This window comes from Megalops cyprinoides, chromosome 16, assembly GCF_013368585.1.
Source record: "Megalops cyprinoides isolate fMegCyp1 chromosome 16, fMegCyp1.pri, whole genome shotgun sequence".
NCBI classification, from domain to species: Eukaryota; Metazoa; Chordata; class Actinopteri; order Elopiformes; family Megalopidae; genus Megalops; species Megalops cyprinoides.
The window spans coordinates 15,061,155-15,083,007 of record NC_050598.1 but is presented as its reverse complement, the minus strand read 5'-3'; the positions used below and the strand labels follow the sequence as shown (position 1 = coordinate 15,083,007).

General features: G+C 41.0%; 1 protein-coding gene across 1 annotated transcript; it reads left to right on the top strand.

The window, feature by feature from the left end:
- Window positions 1–644: 644 nt before the first annotated feature.
- Window positions 645–14,756, top strand: LOC118791393 (probable ribonuclease ZC3H12B). The gene is made up of 6 exons (XM_036548741.1): window positions 645–1,000; window positions 9,979–10,763; window positions 10,903–11,042; window positions 11,948–12,182; window positions 12,396–12,502; window positions 12,641–14,756. Exons 2-6 carry the CDS (start codon window positions 10,108–10,110, stop codon window positions 14,053–14,055), a joined length of 2,553 nt encoding a protein of 850 aa, XP_036404634.1. The 5' UTR covers window positions 645–1,000; window positions 9,979–10,107; the 3' UTR covers window positions 14,056–14,756.
- The last annotated feature ends 7,097 nt before the right edge of the window (window positions 14,757–21,853 follow it).

Here is a 21,853-nt window from a genome sequence, read left to right as displayed (position 1 = left end):
TCAGTGTCTGTCAATTGATACAGAGAAGTGACTTATTGACACCACTGTAGTCATTCCCTGCAAGACAAGAACTCTTGGGCCAGATGCATTGACCGTCAAGGTACGGTATTTTATCTGAACCTTGAGAAATAGGAACAGCCTCCAGTTCTAAGAGTTCCTTGGTCCAGAGTTCCAAGGTTTAAATTCTCTGCTAAGGTGGTTGCAATTGGCCCATACTGTATAAACCTAAAATACCCTATTGAAGTATCTCAAATAGTTGTCCGCCTCCACCATTACAATTCTCCCATGCAGCCAAACCTCCCACCATGAATTTCTCTCCTTTTTCTGACTCATAGACGGTACAGAACAATAGGTGGCTACACACTTAAAGGGTGTCTGTTATAGGACGAAAATGTAAATTTACAGTACTAAAGCAGTTTTCGATACCAATAAGACACGTTTAGTGTGTATATATAAGAAAATGGCTAATTTAGCCACAAATTAATCCTTTTGTGGGCCTGTCTGACAAATCAAAGAAACTACACCACTGTAGGACCTGTAAACGGCATTTTGCTTGAACAGTTACAATGGTCGTTTGTCTTGTAAATCGACGACAGGGGGCGGCAGACCTGTTGCTAAGAGACAGTCTGTGGGAGGCAGGATGATGGAGGAAGAGGATGCAGGAGGCATTTTTCCTGTAGCGGTGCCCTGGAATACATAACAATTCATTGCCTCCCTAAAGTAGCTACTCAACCCTTCCATCAGCAGACCTCACAGGGTAGGTTGTAGTTTAGGCACTGTGTACGCGGTTCGATAATTCATAGCTAGAAATAATAGCCAAGTGATTTTGGAGGTGGCGGCACCGGCGAGTACAGGCCCACTGCTGCAGCGCTCCATCCAGTAAATAGAACGTGTTTTCCGGGTGAGGGTCAACCACGGTTCCGCTGAGTCAAACTGCGGCAGCGCCAGCATCAGAGTGAACATCGAAGAGGGCGAGGAAGGTGACTGCTCAAAGGCAAAAGTAAGAACTTTTCGCTTGCATTACAGTAGCTATTGAATTAGCAACATGACGATATCTAATCTGATCAAACACGCACAAACCCTGATAATTTAGCCAGCTAGCTAATGTTAGCTAGTTTGAGAACAGCTTGCTAGCAGTTAGCTAGACACTTATGTCGCGGTGATAAAGCTTTAGCCCATGTTAGCAGGCTGGGGTTCCGTGTTAACATCTGTGATCATCACATATACTCGTATGCTATAGCCAGCTAGCAAGCGAACTTAACTTTGTTACACTGAACAAATTGATATAGCTAACCGACTGCCTAGGTATCCTACTGACTGCCTGCTAAAAAAGCTACCCAGCTAGCTAGCTAACTTACTTAGCTTGCTAGCTGACGTTCGCTTTAAGTTCAGCTAATGTTTCCAGCAAGCCAGCTGCCAAGCAGCTATTTAACGCCTGCAGACATTGAACTAGCTGTATAACCAACAAAGTTAACCAGCTACCTAGGCAGCAAACAGTATCTAGTTAGCTAAAATTACCTTTGCCACCAAGCTATAGATGACGTACTAAGCTAGCCAGTAAGCAATTGCTTGCTTTAAAGAGCTGGGTGGCTTGCTTTTGACAGTTCAGCACGTTAACAGCTTGCCAACTTTAAATGAAAACAATATATGCAATGTCATGTGCTAGCTAGCTATCTGCGTTAGCTAACGTTAACTAATTTAGGTGGAAACACCTCCCTGTCTCGGTAGTCTCGGTAGGACTTTTAGGCAAGTTAGCTATAAAGGGATAAATGAAGTATTCGTAAATACTTGTTAGCTAGCAAGAGACTGAGACTAAATGTTTGCATGCTGCCCTGTAAACATAAGACGTTGCTCGCCAGACCCATGTGTTGTCCACCAGACTAAAGGAAGAAGCTAGTTACATATATGGTTCAGATATTTAACTAGCACATGAACTTTGTACAAGACAAACTTTGTGTGAGTCAGTTAGCACTTTAATTCTAGGCCTGGTCATAGGTAGACAGAAAGGGCATAGTAGAGTTTATTCGAACACATATTGCAGCATGAAAATATGTTATTCAGCTTGAAAAGCTAGCTTTCATTCTACACTTAAAAGCTGAGTCACCTTTAAAGAATAATTGCATTTTTTCACTCTAAAGGGTTTTCCTCCCTAAGAAGTGAATTAACGAATGTTAGCAAACAATTTCTTTCTGGGGCTGCCTCACGAATCAGGTTTGTCAAAATCAGGTTTATGTCAATCAATCTAATTTATCTGGCTGTACCTACCACCAGAATCCAACTCGGGTTTATTGCGGTTCATAGCACCAGTTTAAGGGTACCATCCGGTGCGCCTTTAAACAAACTTTGTTTTTAATCCTTGCTCTGCGTTTTCCCGTTCTGTGTCACATTCAGACCAATAAAACGCACGTATAACTGAATTCATTAGTAAACGAAGTCATGTGGGTGTGTGGTTTACTGGATGCGGCAGGCAGACTAGAATTCTATGCCTGTCGGCACTCCTGCTGTGCTCTTACTTTCTCTTGTTATGCGGTGCCTTCTACAATTATCTGCAACTGGACGTAGGTTTAATTTGAATATAAATAAAACTGACAGTTTTATTTACGATGATTATAGAGGGAACAATGGCACTGACCATCCAGTCAATTCTAAAATTAGCGTAACCATAAAGATAAATTAATTCGGCGCTCTGGCAAGCAACGCTTTGACGATTGCTGCAAATATTGGATTTCTAAACACACCCAAAAGCAACCGTCTATCCATGGCTAGCTAACATATCTACTGTTCACCTTCCTGCGTGGCAATAAAGCGCACAGAGCCATTTTCTGGGTTATTGCACCGTCGATGAACATCACAGGATACAAGTGAGAAGAATGTGGATATATCTCTTTTGATTGGCGGATACTACATGTAATTTTCCGCCAACCCATGTTTTCCTCGTCAAACGTGCTACCGAGCTGGTTACGTTTTCTGATAGTTACATTGCTGATTTAAGTCCGACATTTATAGTCCTGTTTACAAAGGTTAACGGCTGACTCCGTTACGACCTAAATGACCTAAACTTAATAACTCAATGTGCAAATATAACTGTAATAATCTCCATTAACATTTGATTGTTGGAAGGTGAAAATCATTTATATGGCATTTCTTTTTAAAAACACTGCACCACAACATTGTAGAAACGTAAATAGGCCACTGTTTTGAGAGGAAGTATAATAAAAGAGGAGTTCACTTTTGATTATAGAGTTGTTCCCACACATCCAATTTATTTCCTGAACTAGGTGTTCCTATTGTCCCGTCAGCCACACACACACACACACACACACACACACATATCTAGACAAAAGCTGAGAAAGGCATAAAATGCAAAATGGATCTTATTCACACTGGTAGCTGTACTGAACTGAAACTGAGAGTATACAGGCTTGAGCAGAGGTAGCAGCAAGTGGTGTGTCATCTCTGTAATACAGTAACTTAGAGAGTAATTGTTTTGAGTATTTTGTCCTGTTGCATGGAAGGTTGCCTTGCTGGCTATTTAAGTTAGGCACCTAAATAAAAAAAAATTGCTAGATAATACAACAGTTACTAGTCAGGTAACTGGGTGAAGAGCTTGGCAACCATTTTATAAAGGCTAATTTACTTTTATTGGCCCTTTTTTGGGACACAGTAGTACTAGGAGGCTGTTGGGGCTGCAGTCAGCGAATCAGAAGATGCCTTCAGTTTTGTTTTCTATCCATTATGGCCAAAAATAAATATCAATTTTACCTTCAGTTTTTGGACAGTGGCTCAAAAAAGTCATCCTGACTCAAGTAAACAAAGGTGTGAATATATAATTAATGATGTAGTACACTAAACAGAAATAGAGAAAACATGTAACCATAAAATTTACTTAATTTCACTATTTTTGAACAGTGAACTGAACTGAAGTGAAAGATGCACTCAGGTGATGAAGAATAACACAGATGGCATCAGGATGGAATAGACATTTTTTTCTGTTTTTTTGTTTTTTTTTTTTTTTTTTATATTGAGATCTGAAGTAGGGGTGTAAAATCAAAATCAGTGCAATCACTTTGATTCCTTACTACACCTCATAATGGATCCACATATGTGTATATAGATGTAAATGTCACTAATAAGTAGTGAAGTAACTCCAGCATACCTTCAAAAAAAAAATAAAAGTTCACTTTTCAGCAATATGGGTAATTTATTCTTTGACTGGCCTTTATAAACAAGGAATTATTGAAAGTACACTTACGGCAAAATTGTTTACCTGAGATGCAATGATAATAACATTAACAGTAGTAATAACAACAACACAAAGTATGATTGATAAATATATAGGATGGAAAAACTTTTTTTTGTTCTTAATTATGGAAGCAGACTATCAGATTTCAGTGCGTTGAATCGCTATCAATACAGGTATCATCCTTGTTTTGTACTGAATCGCATGTTCCAGATGTTCCAAGTTTCGCACTTCTTGAATGTGATTTGTGAGCACTGTAGTCCAAGTTGAAGGTCACCTGCTTCTGAACCCGAACAGAGCCTAGTTGGGCAACAGGCCCGGGGGCCACTTGTTGCTATGAGACAGGCCGCGCATGCATTCTGCTGAAAGCACGGTGGCCTTGCAGATCTCCAGAGGTGGAGAGGAAGCAGCCCACCTCTCAAATTTGCTTTACTCTGGGCCTCTCGCAGTTGACAGGACAGGCATGTTTTATGTTGGCACTAGGAACACACATTAAAAAAAAAGCACTTAGACAGCACACAATCTGCTGTCACAGATGATATAGCAGATAGATCTTGACAGAGTGTTTCATCTGAATTCTGTAACTGTTTCATGATAATCCGCTGGTACTGTCATCTCAGTTTTTTTGTTGTTGTTGCCATTATGGGCTGTTATCTGTACAAATCAGAAATGGTGCACTGAGATGGCCTGCTACAGTGCAGGTCTCTGTCATGTAGCTCCCAAGTGAAAGGATTTGAAGATAATTAAGAGAAAAATCACGATTTAAGGAGAACTGGGATCTTCTGTTTGTTGTTGAGTTAATACTAACAATAAGTCTACCTTGTTTTCCTGTTAGAAGCATAAAGAGTGCAATTTTGGATTGGGTAACCTTTCAAGCATAATTTTCAAAGTGTTCAAAAACAGTAGCTGATTAAAATCAAAAGTGTTTATTTGGCAAATTAAATTTTATAAATCATTGTGATTGTGTTTGCTCCAGTGCAGCTCCAAACATTGAGTCTGTGGAAAATATCCAGCGAAAAATACAAGAATAAATCATCTGTGAGCACATTCTCCAGGAAAAAGCAATAATGTGGAAGAGAAGTTAAACCTCTAAAAAAATATTGGCATTGCTTTCGAGTGTAGGTTGTGTACCTTCAATGTAGTAATATTTTAAACCTCAGAGGCAGGGGTTATTGCAACAGAATTATGTTTGCAAAAATACAGGATGCAAGGATGTGTGTATGCTATCTGATGACATTGTCTGTTAAGTATCTGAGACAGCTGTTGGTTTGCCTTCAGTCTGGCCTTTCACTCACCAGCTGAATTCTGATGCTTCTCAGAATGCTCCATATGTCTTTTCTCTTACTGTACTTGGAACAGAGCTTTAAACAGACTGACCTGTGCATATAAAGGTGCAGGGACGTTTATTCCTAGCCCATCAGAAGTGATTGTAAGAGCTGCACGAGAAGGCTTTTCCTTATTTTAATTCCTTTTTCCCCCCTTATGAAACCCTGTTTTGGAATTGCCAGTTGTATACTGGGCTCATCTTACCAAAACAACCTCTGTACTTGCATAGGAGTGCTGAGGCGATACAAATGCAGTCCTCTGATTCATTGGCCTGCAGCCATCCAGTATTTTTTATTTATTTATTTATTTTTTTCTTAAAAGTCAAACAGTGGGCACTAATTGGAGGACAGGCATTACTCCACTGTTGGCATTTGGGCAACTTGCAGGTTCCTGACGGGACGCAAGATACCTGACAGTGGTGAAACAAGCAACCTCTTGCTAATGCACACTCCCCAATCCCCAATACAGCAAGGCCAGTTTATTCTGCTACTGTGGGTCACTGTCGGTATATGACATGGCTGGGATCAAATTTGGGCTGTAGGGCTCAGTTTGTGGTTGAAGGAAATGCCTTAACCACTGAGCTACCTGGGAGCTGATTTTCTTGTTTTGTTTTTTTTTTTCTTTTTTTGTGTTCATGTTTAGAATCAGTCAATCATAAGTCATATTTTATTTGTTATAGCACATTCTTCCAATGGAAATGATCACAAAACAGGGAATCAGTTAGCTCACAGTGTCTATTCTAGAGGCAATTTAAAAACCAGAAAACCCAGGACAAAATTGGAAAAAAATAGAAAAAAAAGACATTCCAGTCCCACTGGAAAAGGAGGCAAGACTCATGGAAAACAGTGCCTGAGCCCACCGAGCCATCCCTCTTCCACCACGCTGTCACTGAACTCAGACTAATGCAATTGACTGATGCATTGTTCATGCCATTTAATTAGATTTACTTTCATATACTGTGTTGCAGACAGATATACTAGCTGTACACACCACATATTGAATTGGCCTTTTCTGAAGAGCTTGGGATGCATGTACCTTTCTCAGTACATTTGGCTGTGAACGTTTTTCTGACATCGGCTGCTTTTCTGCATTGTTGGTTCCTCACTAGCTCCCCGTAAAGCAAGCTTCACTCAGATCCTGCTGTTCCCACTCAAACTTTTTTTTTTTTGTTTGTGGAGGAGTTGGCCTAAACCTTTTCAATATTTGGGAGTGAGACAGCTTGTGACCGTTTACCTTGAGCTCTATTCACGCCCACGATTCGACATTTAAAAACAGCCTCTGGAGCCAGTGAAACTACAAGCTAATGAAGGATCAGCAATTTCCACATTTGAGTTGTTATTGTTTGTTGTACTGTTTGTGAGTTGGTAATTTTCCCCACATGAACACCATGTATTGGTAAAACAGTTGATGTAATTTAAGGTGCACAGAGTTTCTAAGCTGTTATATCTAGCTTTTTTATGAAAGTTATTCAGATATATTATGTAATATGGTTTGTTTCCATAGAGATATTTTAAATTGTAATTACTATGTCTCAAATGTGTTTTCATGGTAGGAGTCATGTTCCAAGCAGATGTTTCTGCGTATGGAAGACCCCATCTAAACTGTTTTGTTGAGTGTACCTGGTTTGTAGTAAGTACCTTTGCGGGACCCCAGGGATACCTTCTTGGTGTGCTTTTGGTTTGTCCAGCTAAATGTCATCCCTGTAAGATCCAGTTAGATATATAATCAACCATTTTTTTTCAGAGAGTGACCATGAGTTGTTTTAGGTCAGCTTGCTTGATTTTTGTTGATTTTTTTTTTTTTTAACCTCGCTCTATATTTGATTTACAGGAGAGTGGGGAAGCAGTTATTTTATTATTTTTTTGTTTTGTTTTTGTGTATGGCTACAGTGTCTTATTTATAAATTTGATTTACAGACACATTTGTCTCCATATCCTTTACAAAATGCAAAACTGCAGTAGGCAGGACACTTTTAAAAGCATTGTCTTCATGTGAAATATGAATGCAACTATCCCAAGTAAAAATGCAGGCTATTAAGTAACACTGCACCGAGGAGTCAGTTCAGCACTGAGAATGAGTCTGAAATGTTGATTGTGGGTTAATGGATGTTTATATAACACCTTTCATGGACCTTCATTGAAACAGAGGAGAAGGAAGCCTGTTATTAGTTGTGCTTCACAATCATTTTCCTTTCTTGCAAAGGATTTCACATTTAACACAAGCAATGTGCACATCCAGCAATCTGCATGGAAAAAAATGTGTATAAGATCAAAACATGCTTTAAATTGTAATCAGACTTTGAGCTGCAGGTGCTGTTGCATCCATCATGGTACATGTGACATGCTGTGAGACCTCAGATGCATCTCGTTGCCTGTGTTGCTCTGTGATTTTTTTTTTTCCTCTTGTGCTGCAGCTCTGTTTTGGCAGTAGTCGTGACTCTGCTAAAAAGCCTCTTGCTGATGACAAGGCTTGGTTGCTTGGCAACACATGTCACGAGCTTGAATCTGTGCTGTAGGTAGCAGGGCACATAGACGAGCTGCTGCATGGCGGATGACGTCATTTCAGAAGCATTAAGAAATTCACTTCAAGGGTAACTGTTGCTGTGAGAATTTCTCATGAAGTGCCATAGCTACATATCTTCCTTCCATTGTGCTCATTTTAACATTTGAATTTTATTTTGCATTCAAGTTGGGTTTTCCCTTTTACATCGTCTAGTTGGGAAAATTGTCAAAAATGACACACAAACCCAGTAATTATACCATTATTTTAAATTACATTAGCAATGTGTTGTTGTACAAGGTTTGTTTTTACTGTTATTCATGTGTCAGCCAAGAGGGGTGCTGTGCAGATTGGAGAGGGAGCCCCTATGCACTGGACTGGGATCAGATTTATTTGTGTAATTTTCATCTTAACTGTTAAACTCCTGAATGATAAAGCTGATCTGGGGCTAATGTTTATGGCCTCCTCTACTTTTACAATGTGATTCGGACAATGAATGCTGAGCTGAAAATCACGTGGCAAGTTACTGACATTCCTTTATTATTTATCCTTCTAGGTTAGACAAGGTGCACAAAAGTTTTGTAAATTATTATGCAAACTAGCCAACAGCGTAAACTGTTGTACTGGAGGCAGCTCCATTGGCCACAACACAAGACATCCATCTTTTGAATTGGTTTGAAGTTGGAGCAGTGTCTGTCACTACAAGCTAATCCTGCTCTTCACTCTCTTCACTCTATTGAGCAATTTATTTAAAGCACACTTATTTGTAAGTCTTTGTGTTCATGCAGTCTATATGTAGCTGTTCACAACAGTGTAAGTAGTGTATTGAGGTTTTTTTTTTTGCAGCGTACAAACAAGAATATATGTTTTCAATGCTTAACTATTTCACTTTATGTGTAGTGCATTACTCGTTGTTTTGATTGTTGCATGTAAAATATCTAATAAATAAAAACTTGAACCTGATAGGCTTGAATTACTGGTATTTTTGTGTTTTAGATGTATATGGGTTTTTTTGTTTCCTTGTTTCTCAATAATCAAAGGTCCAGCTGGAAGTCCACGGCAGGCTTCATTTGGCCCTTGGGCCTCTCCTTGGAGAGCCCTGCTGTAGCAGTTATTTGTTGCAGTCCATTGATCTTTATGTTGTTGTATTTTTTATTGTAATTATTGCAGAGCATTAGTGTACATTTGGGCCCACGCTTAACAATTCAACAGTCCATTAAGCAAAAATTGTTGAAATGGCTCCAGTGGTCCAAATGTTGTAATGGGCTCAAATTGTTGTAGTGGTTCCCATAGTCTTGGGTAATGTTTAAAAATGTTTTATGCTAAAAGTTATTAAAAGTGGTCAGATAGTCACTGTCCTTGGAAAGTCTTATAATTGCTCAAGTCCAAAAAAGGTTTATGATCCCTCTTTCTCGATAGCTCAAAGGATTGATATCATTTACAAACAATGAAAGCAGTGCCAATTTGCAGATATTGTTAACAGGGGCCAGTTGTCTGGTTGGTACATTAAGCCCACTAGAAGTCTTTGTCAGTCTGTATTTGTTACAAAGAGCATCAGCAGGTCTGAGTGTGCAGACATAAATATATAGAAAGAGATGTCTACCCCCCATCTTTGAAATGTGCAGTTTTACCACATTACTATTATGATACTAGTAATCCTTGAAATTCTTAATGTATCCTTAAAATGCAAAATGTATATCTTATTCGAGGGGGAACTCTGTTTAGAGCCGTTAATGCTCATTTTTATTTGCTGCATGGCCTTTTGCCTCTGGCAACAATTGGATAAGTTGATTTACACTCATTCAGTTAATGGTCATCTGATAATGTAGTTCCAAAGTAAGGCAGGTGTAGGAAATGATTTTCATGTTGTCCATCTTTCTCTGCCTCTCTCTGTTGCTCTGTGTCTCTCTCAGGGTTACATTGTGTGTCTGCTCCTTACCTGATTGGTAGAGGGTGTGCCCTCTACCCTGGGCAAGTGGCTGCTGGCGCAGGACTCGCCCGTCGAGTATGACTTGCAGGCCGTGGTTTAGGTTAGGGGGCTGATGCTGGAGGGCTCGGGCAAGGAGTGCCACGTGATGACAGCCTGGTCTATGGTGGAGGAGCTGAAGATGGACAAACGGTCCTCCAGGAAGCAGGAGGGCAGCGGCGCCCCCAGGGAGGCCCCAGACGCCAGCGGAGAGTCGGACGAGGGCTCCAGCTCGGAGAGTGAGGCCGAGCAGGCGAGCCGGAGCCGGAGGAGGGAGGCGCTCATCACCTCCAAGCCCCACCGGCAGCTCTGCCGTTCACCCTGCCTGGACAGGCCCAGCTTCTCCCAGAGCAGCACGCTTCAGGAGCTGAGGGCCGACGACCCCAGGCCCGTCGCCGACAAGGGCTACCAGGCCAAGATGGACTTTGCCTTGAAGCTGGGATACTCGGGAGAGCAGGTGGAGACCGTGCTCAACAAGCTGGGGCCCAGCGCCCTCATCAACGACGTCTTGGCGGAGTTGGTGAGGCTGGGCAACAAGGGCGACGCAGAGGCCCAGGCGGGTGGCGGCGCCGCCACCAGCACCGGGGCTGCCACCGGCACCAGCGTGCTGCTACCCAGGGGCCCCTGTGCCAAGGAGATAAGCAGCCCGGAGGTGTCGCTAGAGGACGAATCTGTGGACAACGCGGACAACTTGAGGCCCATCGTCATCGACGGCTCCAACGTTGCGATGAGGTAAGCCTCAGGGAGGCACGGGCGATGTCGGCTGGCGTAGTGTTCTGATTCATCGAAGGCCACCTTGCCTTGTTTCAGTTGCACTAATGGATTTGCTAGTTCTTCATTTCTTTTTTGTGTTTCTTTTTATTACTTGTAGCCATGGAAACAAAGAGGTGTTCTCTTGCCGTGGCATCCAGCTGGCAGTGGATTGGTTCCTGGAGAAGGGGCACAAAGACATCACAGTGTTTGTTCCAGCTTGGAGAAAAGAGCAATCAAGACCTGATGCTCCTATTACAGGTATTAGAAGAGCTGTCATTATAAGGTTACTGTAGACAGTCATGGCTCTGTCAGCTCAGAATAGGATTGAAGGCATGACAGTAATTTAAAGCATTAAAGAAAAGAGCTTGTCAAACATTCACTCTTCATACAATCATGATATCTTATGAGCCATCACAAAAATTTCTGTGCAGTCATGCTGTAAGAACAATAAAGGAACACCCACAGCGTTAGGAAACGTACCATCTGAGTTTTCCCCACAGGTTAGACTACATCTTTCTTGTCTGAGCCTCAAGCTGTTTCATGGTGAAATTGGCAAATTTTCAAAAAATGTTCAGGTTTCTTACCAAAGATACATCAACTAAACATTTGTACACTCCTTCTTTGCAAAGTTTAAGTGGCCTGTTTTCTGGTAAGGTTACATCATAGGAATGTGTTTAGTTGATCACACAGCAAACTACAAATTGGTCTTTACCATTTTGCCCCAGGCTATATTAAAGCAATACATTAAAAGAATGGAGTTCACTTTCATAGATTCTAATAACAAAGAACTGAAGAATGACCTACTGCCTTAAGAATAGACAATCCACCCATTGAAAACTATGACTGCAGTGGCCACTTCACAGATTCTTATGTGCATATGCTGGGGCTTGACAATAAATCTGGGTAATCGAGAAGCAAAAAGTAAGATCTTATTTATAGATTAATACCATCATTGACAATTACATTTGTGTAATGACACTGTTTTTACTTTTTGTGGCTAATTTATTCATTTATTTAGGACTTCTGTTTGGTGCATTCCTATAGATTGTGTTAATAGTCTTTTTTCAAAGAAATTGGAAGCCTGTAAAATATCTTGCTGGTTTCTAAAACTGTGACTGCATTGTCTAAGAGAAATCCTCTCTGATTTTCATTCTGGTTGCCAGATCAAGAAATCTTAAGGAAACTTGAGAAGGAGAAGATCCTGGTATTTACCCCGTCTCGGAGGGTCCAGGGAAGGAGGGTCGTGTGTTACGATGACCGCTTCATTGTCAAGCTTGCCTGTGACTCAGATGGTATCATCGTATCCAATGACAACTACAGAGACCTCCAAAACGAGAAGCCAGAGTGGAAAAAATTCATAGAGGACCGCCTCCTCATGTATTCCTTTGTGAATGATAAGTGAGTCATCTCATGTAACAAGGCCAATTGTAGTTTTATCAGAGATGAAATTGTTGTTGTGGGATTAAATATGAAATAAAAATCAAATTGAAAATATACAGGAAAAGGGATTTAAGCATATAAAGGCAAAACTTAAATCACATTTCTTTTAAAATGGTTAAAAGACACAAAACAAATTACATTATCAGAAATATTGGATTTTGTTCTCTCTAGGTTCATGCCACCAGATGATCCTTTGGGAAGACACGGCCCAAGTTTGGAGAATTTCCTCAGAAAACGCCCTGTCATCCCAGAGCACAAGAAGCAACCATGTCCGTATGGTGGGTGGAATTAAGAGTGTTGATCTATTAATCCCTTAGAGGACTTTGCAGGGAATTCTTCAGGATCACATTCTCACTACTTCCTACTTCATTCACGATAACCGTATTGATTAATTATTTTATGTTTGGATTTTATAGGAAAAAAATGTACTTACGGACACAAATGCAAGTACTACCACCCTGAGCGTGCCAACCAGCCTCAGAGGTCAGTGGCGGACGAGCTGCGGGCGTTTGCTAAGCTGTCGGCCGTGAAGACGATGAGCGAGGGGGCCCTGGTGAAGTGCGGCTCCGGCCCTGTCGCCGGCAAAGGAGAGGCCGGCTCCGAGGCCAAGCGCGTCGCCCCCAAACGCCAGTCGGACCCCAGCATCCGCTCGGTGGCCTGCGAGGAGGAGAAGCTGTCGGCCGCCCGCAAACCGGAAGCCAGCTCCGTGCCGTCCCTGGTGACCGCCCTCAGCGTGCCCACCATGCAGTCGGCTAAAAGCCACGCGGCCGGTGCCCTGAACACCCGCTCCGCCAGCAGCCCCGTGCCCGGCTCCTCCCAGTTCTCCTGCAGCTCCCTGGAGCACATGTCCAGCGTGCAGTACCCGCCCATCCTGGTCACCAACAGCCAGGGCGCCTCCGTCAGCTACAGCGAGCCCTTCCCGAAGTACGACTCGGTGAGCGACCACGGCTACTACTCCATGCTGAGCGACTTCTCCAGCGTCAGCCTGGGCAGCATGCACAACACGGACAGCTTCTACAGTATGGACCAGGAGATGGGCGGCTACCCCAAGAGCCAGTCCAGCAGCGACTCCTACTCCTCCTACGGGGACGTTTACATGGGGTCACTGGACAGCAGCCTGGAGGAGAGCGTGAAGGGCCACCAGCCTGCTTCCGCCCAAGCCAGGATGCAGGCCTTCGCCCACGGCTTCCACCACGAGGCCCTCACCCGGGTCCAGAGCTATGGCTCGGAGGAGCCCAAGCAGGCCCCCCGCAAGCTGTCCCACCTGGCCCCGCACGTCCAGCACTCCCTGGTGGGCGCCCGCTCCAGCTGCCCCGGGGACTACCCCGTCCCCCAGAACGTCCACCCCTCCTCCTCGTCCTCCTCCTCCTCCTCCACCTCCCAGCCCGGCAGGACCCTGGGGATGACCCGCATGGACAGCGTCTCCGACTCCCGGCTGTACGAGAGCAACCCCATGAGGCTGCGGAGGCCGCCGCTGTGCCGGGAGCAGCACGCCAGCTGGGACCCCCTGCCTGGCGGCTCTGAGTCCTGCGGGTGCCACTCGTACCCGCTGGGCAGCACGCTCATGCAGCCCTGCTGCGAGCGGGTGATGGTGCGCAGCATGCCCGACAAGATGGAACAGACCTGGCGCTGCCCTTCTCCCTGGGAGGAGGTGCCCGCCGAACCCCTGGAGCGCCAGCCCGTGCCCGAGCACCAGTACCAGACCTACCGCAACCTCTGCAACATCTTCCCCGCCAGCGTCGTCCACTCCGTCATGGAGCGGAACCCGCACCTGACCGACCCGCAGCAGCTGGCAGCCGTCATCGTCTGCAAGCTGAGGGCGGGCCGCTAACCCTTTTTGTTTCGCTTTGAAGGAAAGAAAAAAGTATAATATTATATATTTACTGGACATAAACCACTGTTTTTTAAAACGTGTAAGTGCACAAAGTTGAACACACGGTGTATTGCCTGTGTTTGTATGCCCACGAGCACGCATTTTGACACTAGGTTTCCTTGTGAGATATTAGGAAGAGAGCAGAAGATAGGGACCTTTGAAAGTGTGTATCTCAGTGCATGGGATTTCAATGTGTAAAAAGCCTTATATTTAAATGACCTCACTGCAATCATTGTCGACCACTATTCATTTTGAGTATTGAGTGTTGCGGTTGAAGAGGTCTTCTTTGGTTCTTAAAGTGTTAAGCACTATCAGTGTGTAGAAATATTTTCTCAATAATTTTCCTTACATAAACTGCCTTTTTTGAGCAGGACATAGCAAAATGCATACAATTTAGACAAACGTGACGGCAAGATGACCAGTCATAATTTTGCCTTTTGGTAGTTAAACTGAAGCCAACCTTTGAAAGAACACCAGGCCCATGGTTATTGGGTATTTCAAAGCTGCTGAAATTATGCCAAAAAAGATAATCATATGTGTCGCATTAAGACACAGCAGTCATGTTTTCTTTATTTTTGATGTCAATGCTGGCTATGGCGTGAATGTTAAAGTACACATATCCTTACGTATATATCTGACAATGTCGCGTGTAGTTTTGTTTGCGGTCCTCTTAACTGTATTCTGTCTGTATCATTTTAATATATGAGAAATCATTTGAAGATGTGGACAGTCTCTACCTGGTAGACTGGAGTAGCTGTGTGTCTCAGAGCAGAATGGAATTCTGGATGTTGATGTTTTGAGAGGTGGAATTGCTTGCTTGCAAAATGCCTTGAAAGGCACTAATATTTTTTTAATGCTTTATTTAAATCTATGAATGTTTTAACTGCCTGAAGGTGTTTGAGCTGAGACTTGTAGACTTGGGATTCTGTTCATTGTAAACGACAGTGCACTGTCTTAAGCTCTGAGTAAAATAAAGTCAAGCAAGTGCCACTTTCTAATTCCGTGTACAAATTGACAGATTGGAAAAAATACCTTGCAAGAAGAATAACAAATAAATAAATTTGCTTAAATCCTTACAAGGATCCCAAAGTTAAGGACAATGCACATTGGGGTTGAAATGAATAAAGGCCTTACTTTAATTTGTTTTTTATTATTTTTTTTTTCCTTCTCAAAGGTGTGCCACTGCCTAAATGTTTCCTCCAGTGAAACAGTTGTTAGGCGTGGTTGTCGTCAGGGTTGTTTCTGGCATTTGGCAAATGGCTTGTGCAATGCTGTTTTTTTTCTCTGCCTGTTTTATACCCCCTCCCTCCAGCACTTCCTTGGAAAACCTTTATAAACCCTGTATAGTGCAGCTGAGCATCTGTAACTGGAACTGGAAGCAGAATGTTTAAGGACCATTTTAACTCATTCAGATTTTGTCTAGTGGTACGAGAAAGCATTGAATACTATTTCAACTGTAATATACTCTGTAAACACATAGATATGTCTAAATAAATGTACATATATTTGTGTTTTTGTGCAATACTACTGTAAAATGTAGTTTTTTTTATTGCGTTAATTTTAATGAGTGACTTGCTGTCATATGGCGGACACTGCATGGTTCAACCCCTACTGGATTTTATAAAAACAGGAATTATTTGAGTTTATTTTTATCCCAACTTCAACACTAATCACCTTGGTTTTCACTGCAGCAAACAGCAAAGCCTCAAATGTCCAGAAATGACCTTTGTTTGTTGATACAAATTGTATCTATTTCTTGATTGTAAAAAAAGTATATATTTATGAAATGTACAGTATCATCTATAGAACATCTTTATCTAAAAAAAAAAAAAACGCAACAATGTTTGTGACACTGTGTGTCACTGGGAGTAGCCCAAGGGTATGGACTTTTCTTACTGGGCGCTGTGTTTATAGACCAGAACTCTTTTTAATCAGCTACACGGACATGCACTGAACTATGGTGTGTAGCCATTAGCATTATTATATTCTCACTGGATATTTGATTGAAAAAAATACACCTCTACCCAGCTGTAAAGTAAGTGCTATTAATATGTGTGTTGTTGCAGTCAAAGTATCCTTGTAATTTAAGTGTGGTAACCACAAGCAACACTGTAATTCACCCAAATCACAACTTTTCTTACCTTCTGTTTTCTCAGTACTGCTCTAGTGAAAGTATAGCATGAATATTTGTTTTTGGTTGTTTGCCATACAGTTTTGTGGTTGTTCTGCAAATTCAAATGTTAAATTACAGCAGATAGTGGAAATCAGGTTAGTTTACCATACTCTTTGGGAGCAAAACAATATTTTCTGTTACTCTTCTAAAGTCTCTATACACTTCAAATGAATGACACTTATAATTTAAAGGCCGACAGCTGATCAAGAAAACTGAAATGTAACAATCCTATTAGATCTTCAAATGTTTGAAAACATTAAGATAGCCGACCTGTCTTTAAGAACACAGGCTCCCACAATCTTTTGTTTCTGTAATGTTTCTCATAGAACACATCAAGGGAGCTTTGAATTTTTTTTGTTTTTTAATTTCTGAACATGTAGCTGTAACTTAGCCCATGAGTGTGAAAAACAGGGTTTAGAAAACACATTTAATCAGTACACATTACATTTTTTTTTCTTGGTGCTGGCTCCATCTCTGTACAGTCAGTTGTGATCCACAGTTTATGTCATTACCATGCCCCTCTTGCATTCTGCTGATTATCAGAACAAAGTCTTTAAGCTTGAGTGTCTTTCTAATAAAATTACAGATAAACAAGCACCCCCCCCCCCCCCCCCCCCATTCCACTTAAGGGCAGTACTTGTGTCCTAAAATACAATGCATGGCTTGTATGGAGAGACTTGGACTTTTAATGGTAGTCACTCTCCTCAGTCGAAGACACATATCTTTGCCTTAAATATTGTAAAATGATGATGACAGCCTTTCATTTAATCATTGTCAGGTGATGTCAGATGAGAATCTGTGTTGTGAAGCGTGGAGCTACAAGCCTTAGAAATTTGTACAGATGACAGTTGATATTGCAGAGATGATCAATGTCGAGAATTGTTATCAATTCCTTTGAGTTCATTCATTTAACTATAAAGGGTGTGTCATAGTATTTTTTTTTCCTCCCAAACTTGGAAGTCTACTTGACAGAGATATCATATTATCATATTGGCCTAGGACTTTGTTTTGCCTGCACTGTTTAATCAAAAAGTCAGTGGTATTTTGGCTCAGTCACAATAGAACGCATTACTTTTGTTTTGCGTTTGTATGTACTTTTTGTTTTTAAAAAAATGTACATGGTTTTCTGGCAACATATGAGATTTGTGACAAATGTGCAAACTTCACCAACTGGTATTCTTAATATCCACCATTTGATGACATGAATGAAAACAAATTCAAACTTGCAAAGCTTAGTGAAGATCTCTTGCAATGTCTTAACCTGTGCTTGTGTGTCTTGTTATGCGCTTATTATGCAATGTTAAGTTACATTGGTGTGTTGACTACATTTTAGTCCTGTGCTGTAATGAGCTAAAGAAGTTTGTTTGTTCTTTATCAAATTAAACAGTGCTTTTAAAATTGTTTGAGGAGAACGGCAAAACGACAAATGACCGAAACAAACTATAAACTCTTTGGGTCTATGGACTCAAACACAATGTAAGTCTCAATGACAAAAGGGTTTCTGTTTAAGTATGCGAAGCCAAATTGGGATGTTTTTGTGCTGTTACCCTAATGTGAGAAGAGGAATGGAGCATTGGCTGCACCAGGCACATACCTGCTCCAGTGACTGTCATCTCTGCTGTACATCTGGCATACAATCAAGAGTTACCAGGGAAGCTATCCAAATACTGCGAGAACAGGATGAGGACAGATTGCATTTGGTGCTGGTCTGATTGTGGTAGAGTTAATGTGTAATGCGGGATTGGCAACAGGCTTTGGTTTCTGGCTTTTTGTTTTGGTCCGTCTGAGCTCAGCAGAGTACCTTTAGAGCATGGTCAGTCGCATTAATTTAGCAGAATATCTCAGAGGAAACAAACACAGAGTGATCTCTTGCTCTGTAGTACCAGGACCGTTTACCCCTGGTGTGAGTCAGTGAACGCCATAAAGTTTTACTGTAATTGATAGATAGAATATAAGAAATATGCCACAACTATGGAATTGCACCAGGAACACGAAGCACAACATAAGTGAACTTCTGGAGTTAATGCATCTACACTGGCAGTGCATGGGGGCCAGCTGCGGTCTAGGAAACCAGGTGTAATAGCTAGCATGACCGACCTCCTTAGATATACTATTGGCATTCTGTGTGCTCTGCAGTTAAATGCAACGATTTTCTGGACTTAGAAATGTGCAAACTATTTATTGTAAAATGTGCATTGATAATGATGTGGAAAGCTTTCACGGCCACCGCAAACATGTGTCTGACAGAAGTGAAATTGTTTGAGTCCTTTTTTTTTTTTTTAAAAAAAAACAATTGTCTTTAAATTGACATCTTAAAATAAAATGCATTCAGGTGTGGAAACACATGTTTGTCATTGCATGCCAACATGCTTGGATTTTACTTTCCTTTCTTAACTAAAATTATCTAATGTAACATGCAACATGTTTCCAAATTTTTTATTATTATTTTTTTTTCTGCAACTTATTACACATATAAACAAATAAAATATAACATGACCACAAGGGCTTGCATGTTTATATGACTGATGTTTTTCAGTTAGTTGGGAGTTTTTTTATTTTATTTTACCTATTTCAGGCCCTCCCTAGGAATTGACTTAATTTTTATTTTAAGTTCATTTCCATATATTACAGCTCCAGATGAAGTTATTGGGCTCTGTTAGCCACACATAATAAGCAAGTTTTCACTTGTATTTGTGATTGTTGACTTGATCAGCATATGTATTCCTATTACAGCATCTCAAACAATCATATATTTACATTTTTCATGACTATATTATGATACAATAGAAAAATGGCCTGCTATTGACTTTTTCAGTAAATGTCTAATTTATAACATGCATGTATTATTTTAGTGGCAGTTGCACTTTTATTTTAGTCATATTAAAGGTGCATGCTTTATTTAAACTTACAGACCCCTTATTCTGATTTTGTTCATATGCTGCCCAAGTTTGCTTTTTCCAGAAGTGCTTGATTGCAATGTGAAGTGGCTGTATTGTAACTGAAAGCTGTTTTTCGTTTTGTGTTTGCAATAAAAAGAGGCAGGTTTACATTTGCATTGGAATCTCATTCACCTGTGCATTTAGTTATATTAAACCTGTACTTTTTCTTTCCCCACTAAACTATTCTATAAAATTCTATAAAATCTAACATCATTTGTCATTTGTAATGGTCACCATTTTAAATCTAATTTTCACTCATAAGGTAGATGGTATATAAGCTGAACTTTTCTGGATATTTAAACCTATGAGAAAAGTGTGATTTAAAAAAAAAAAAAAAAATTAACCACTAATGAAATGTGTTAATGGGTACTGTGGTACATGTCACTGGTTTCTAGGGCTGCATAATCTTTTTTAACATTTTAAAATATCTGGTAAAACATTGAGGCCTGTTTTAAGTTAAAGCAGCCCAGTTATATTAAAGAGAATTCAGTCAGACACAAATCTAATTAATGCAGCACTGTATCCCAAAAATGACTTTTTGATCCACACTGGGCTCTTAGTCACAGACAGAAAAGACGTGTAAATGCAGACTGTAACAGACGCAGCTGAAGATATGAGATAACCACAAGTTGAGGGAAGCAGTAGGCGAGGTGTCCCCTTGAGGGAAACCTAGCACCCACCTGTTTTCACACAACGGTCTGTGATATTTTCCAGGCAGCGCATTTATCAAAGCCTCCCAGAGATAATTGTTCAGTTCCACACATGTTCACAACCACAGACAGGTGAGATCATTTTGCGGGGCAATTACACAGGGGGCAGAGTAACAAAATAACAATGGCTGCATGCGAATACTCAGCATGCACTAGCTTCGGTTAAGAACCTACTACCCGCCCGTTACTGTAGTACATTCTATGGGTATGCGAGCAAGTAGTAAGGACACAATCCGGACGTACTCCGCCGGTATCTTACCTGTCCTTTGACCTCTGATGTTTACGTGTTTTAAAAATCAGTCTGCTTAACTTAGCTGACTGTCAACCTGAGGTAAAATGAAAAGCTAACGTTACATAACAAGCCAATTGAATTGTTAGCTTAGCCAAGTTGACTACACTGCCGTCTTCTTTCTCTTTTTCCTGGGGAATTCTTAGGTTATTCGGGCTCCAGCTGACTTATGGGATAGTGTAGTGTAGTACGTTTGCATACTTCAAAATTTCAAAGGATGTAGTAGATCATCCGGGTACCGTTCGACTACTATTAAATGCCTACTGAGTATTCGGACACCCTACGGATTGTGACGTACTGCTTGTTTGCGTACTTTATAGTATGACAGTATGAGTATTTGGATGCAGCCATTGACTGTATTGACAGTGCAAATTAATCTGGTAGTCATTTAGAGTGCTGCATAAGAAACCTTCACCATTTGGTATCTCTTTAATGTAGGTAATCGACAACATAGTACAAAGCAACCTGAATGCACACAAGAGGGGCCAGGAGCTCAGGAGGGAGCTCAGGATGGCCTGGCCAAAGCCTAAAGATCTGTGACCACAGATTCACTGCTCCCAGGACCACACCAGACAGCCATGGCTCACCAGTCTCCTTTATACCAGCTTATCCAAAGACAGGAAGTAGATGGATACTAGTGAATAACACGGATTGAAGTATTACCTGCTTTTGGGGTAGTTTTTTTTTTTTTTTTTGCTCCAGGCAGTATTTCTGAGAGAGGGAGAGGGAGCACTCCTGAGGTCTTAGAACCAGAAGCAGAATCAGATTACTTCATTGTCACATGCTCTTCCTGTATCCTGCAAGGCCAATGGTGTTCATTGCTCAGCAAATGGAGTTTGTGGAAAGGAAAGGGTTAGACTCTAACATTTCTTCTGAAGGAATTCAAAATGAAGGTACTTTTGCTCTTCAGTTCAGAGCAGTCCTGGTCACTTCCACAAATCCAGTTCTTCTTCACTTATTCTGCCAGGCTGTTTTCTTGAGTTCACTCTCAGTCCAGACCCACTTCATTTCTAAATTTCTTGTGTCAAATTTCAATTATTTAAATTCTTTGTGACATACAATATTTCCAACAAAGGTCCTATACAAAATGCCATTTGGTAAGTAAAACAGCAAGCATAAAAATGTGATTTTCTCTTGGTTTTCATCAAATTAAATATGTTTGTCCCAAAATGTTTGAAATATTTGTTTTGTTTGTATACTTAGGGCTGTAAAAATTTTACATTTTAATTTCAAACATTTTATTTGATGATTTCCAGCATCTTTGCCAAAGCTATTGTTGGCTAATCCAGGGTTAAAATTTCTATTTATCATATTGATGTTCAGTGGGGCATAATTCTGGATTGAGCTCTTTACTGTCGGCATAGTTTAGGTCAGTTCATGAAGAAGTGTTTCGCAAAGTTTTATTCTACATAATACAGTACATAGTGTAAAATATTATATTACCATAGTTAACCCATATTACAGATTCATATTTTTTTGTATTTATGTGTATCGGTAATGTAAGGGGAAAACTGTAATGTCAATGTAGTAATTGACCACTGGCATTTGTAGATCTTGGTTCGGTCGAAAAAAGTGTTCCTACAGCTTCCATCCACTAGGTGGTAGCAGTGTGTTAACAAAACACTGCATAAACACTGCATACGTT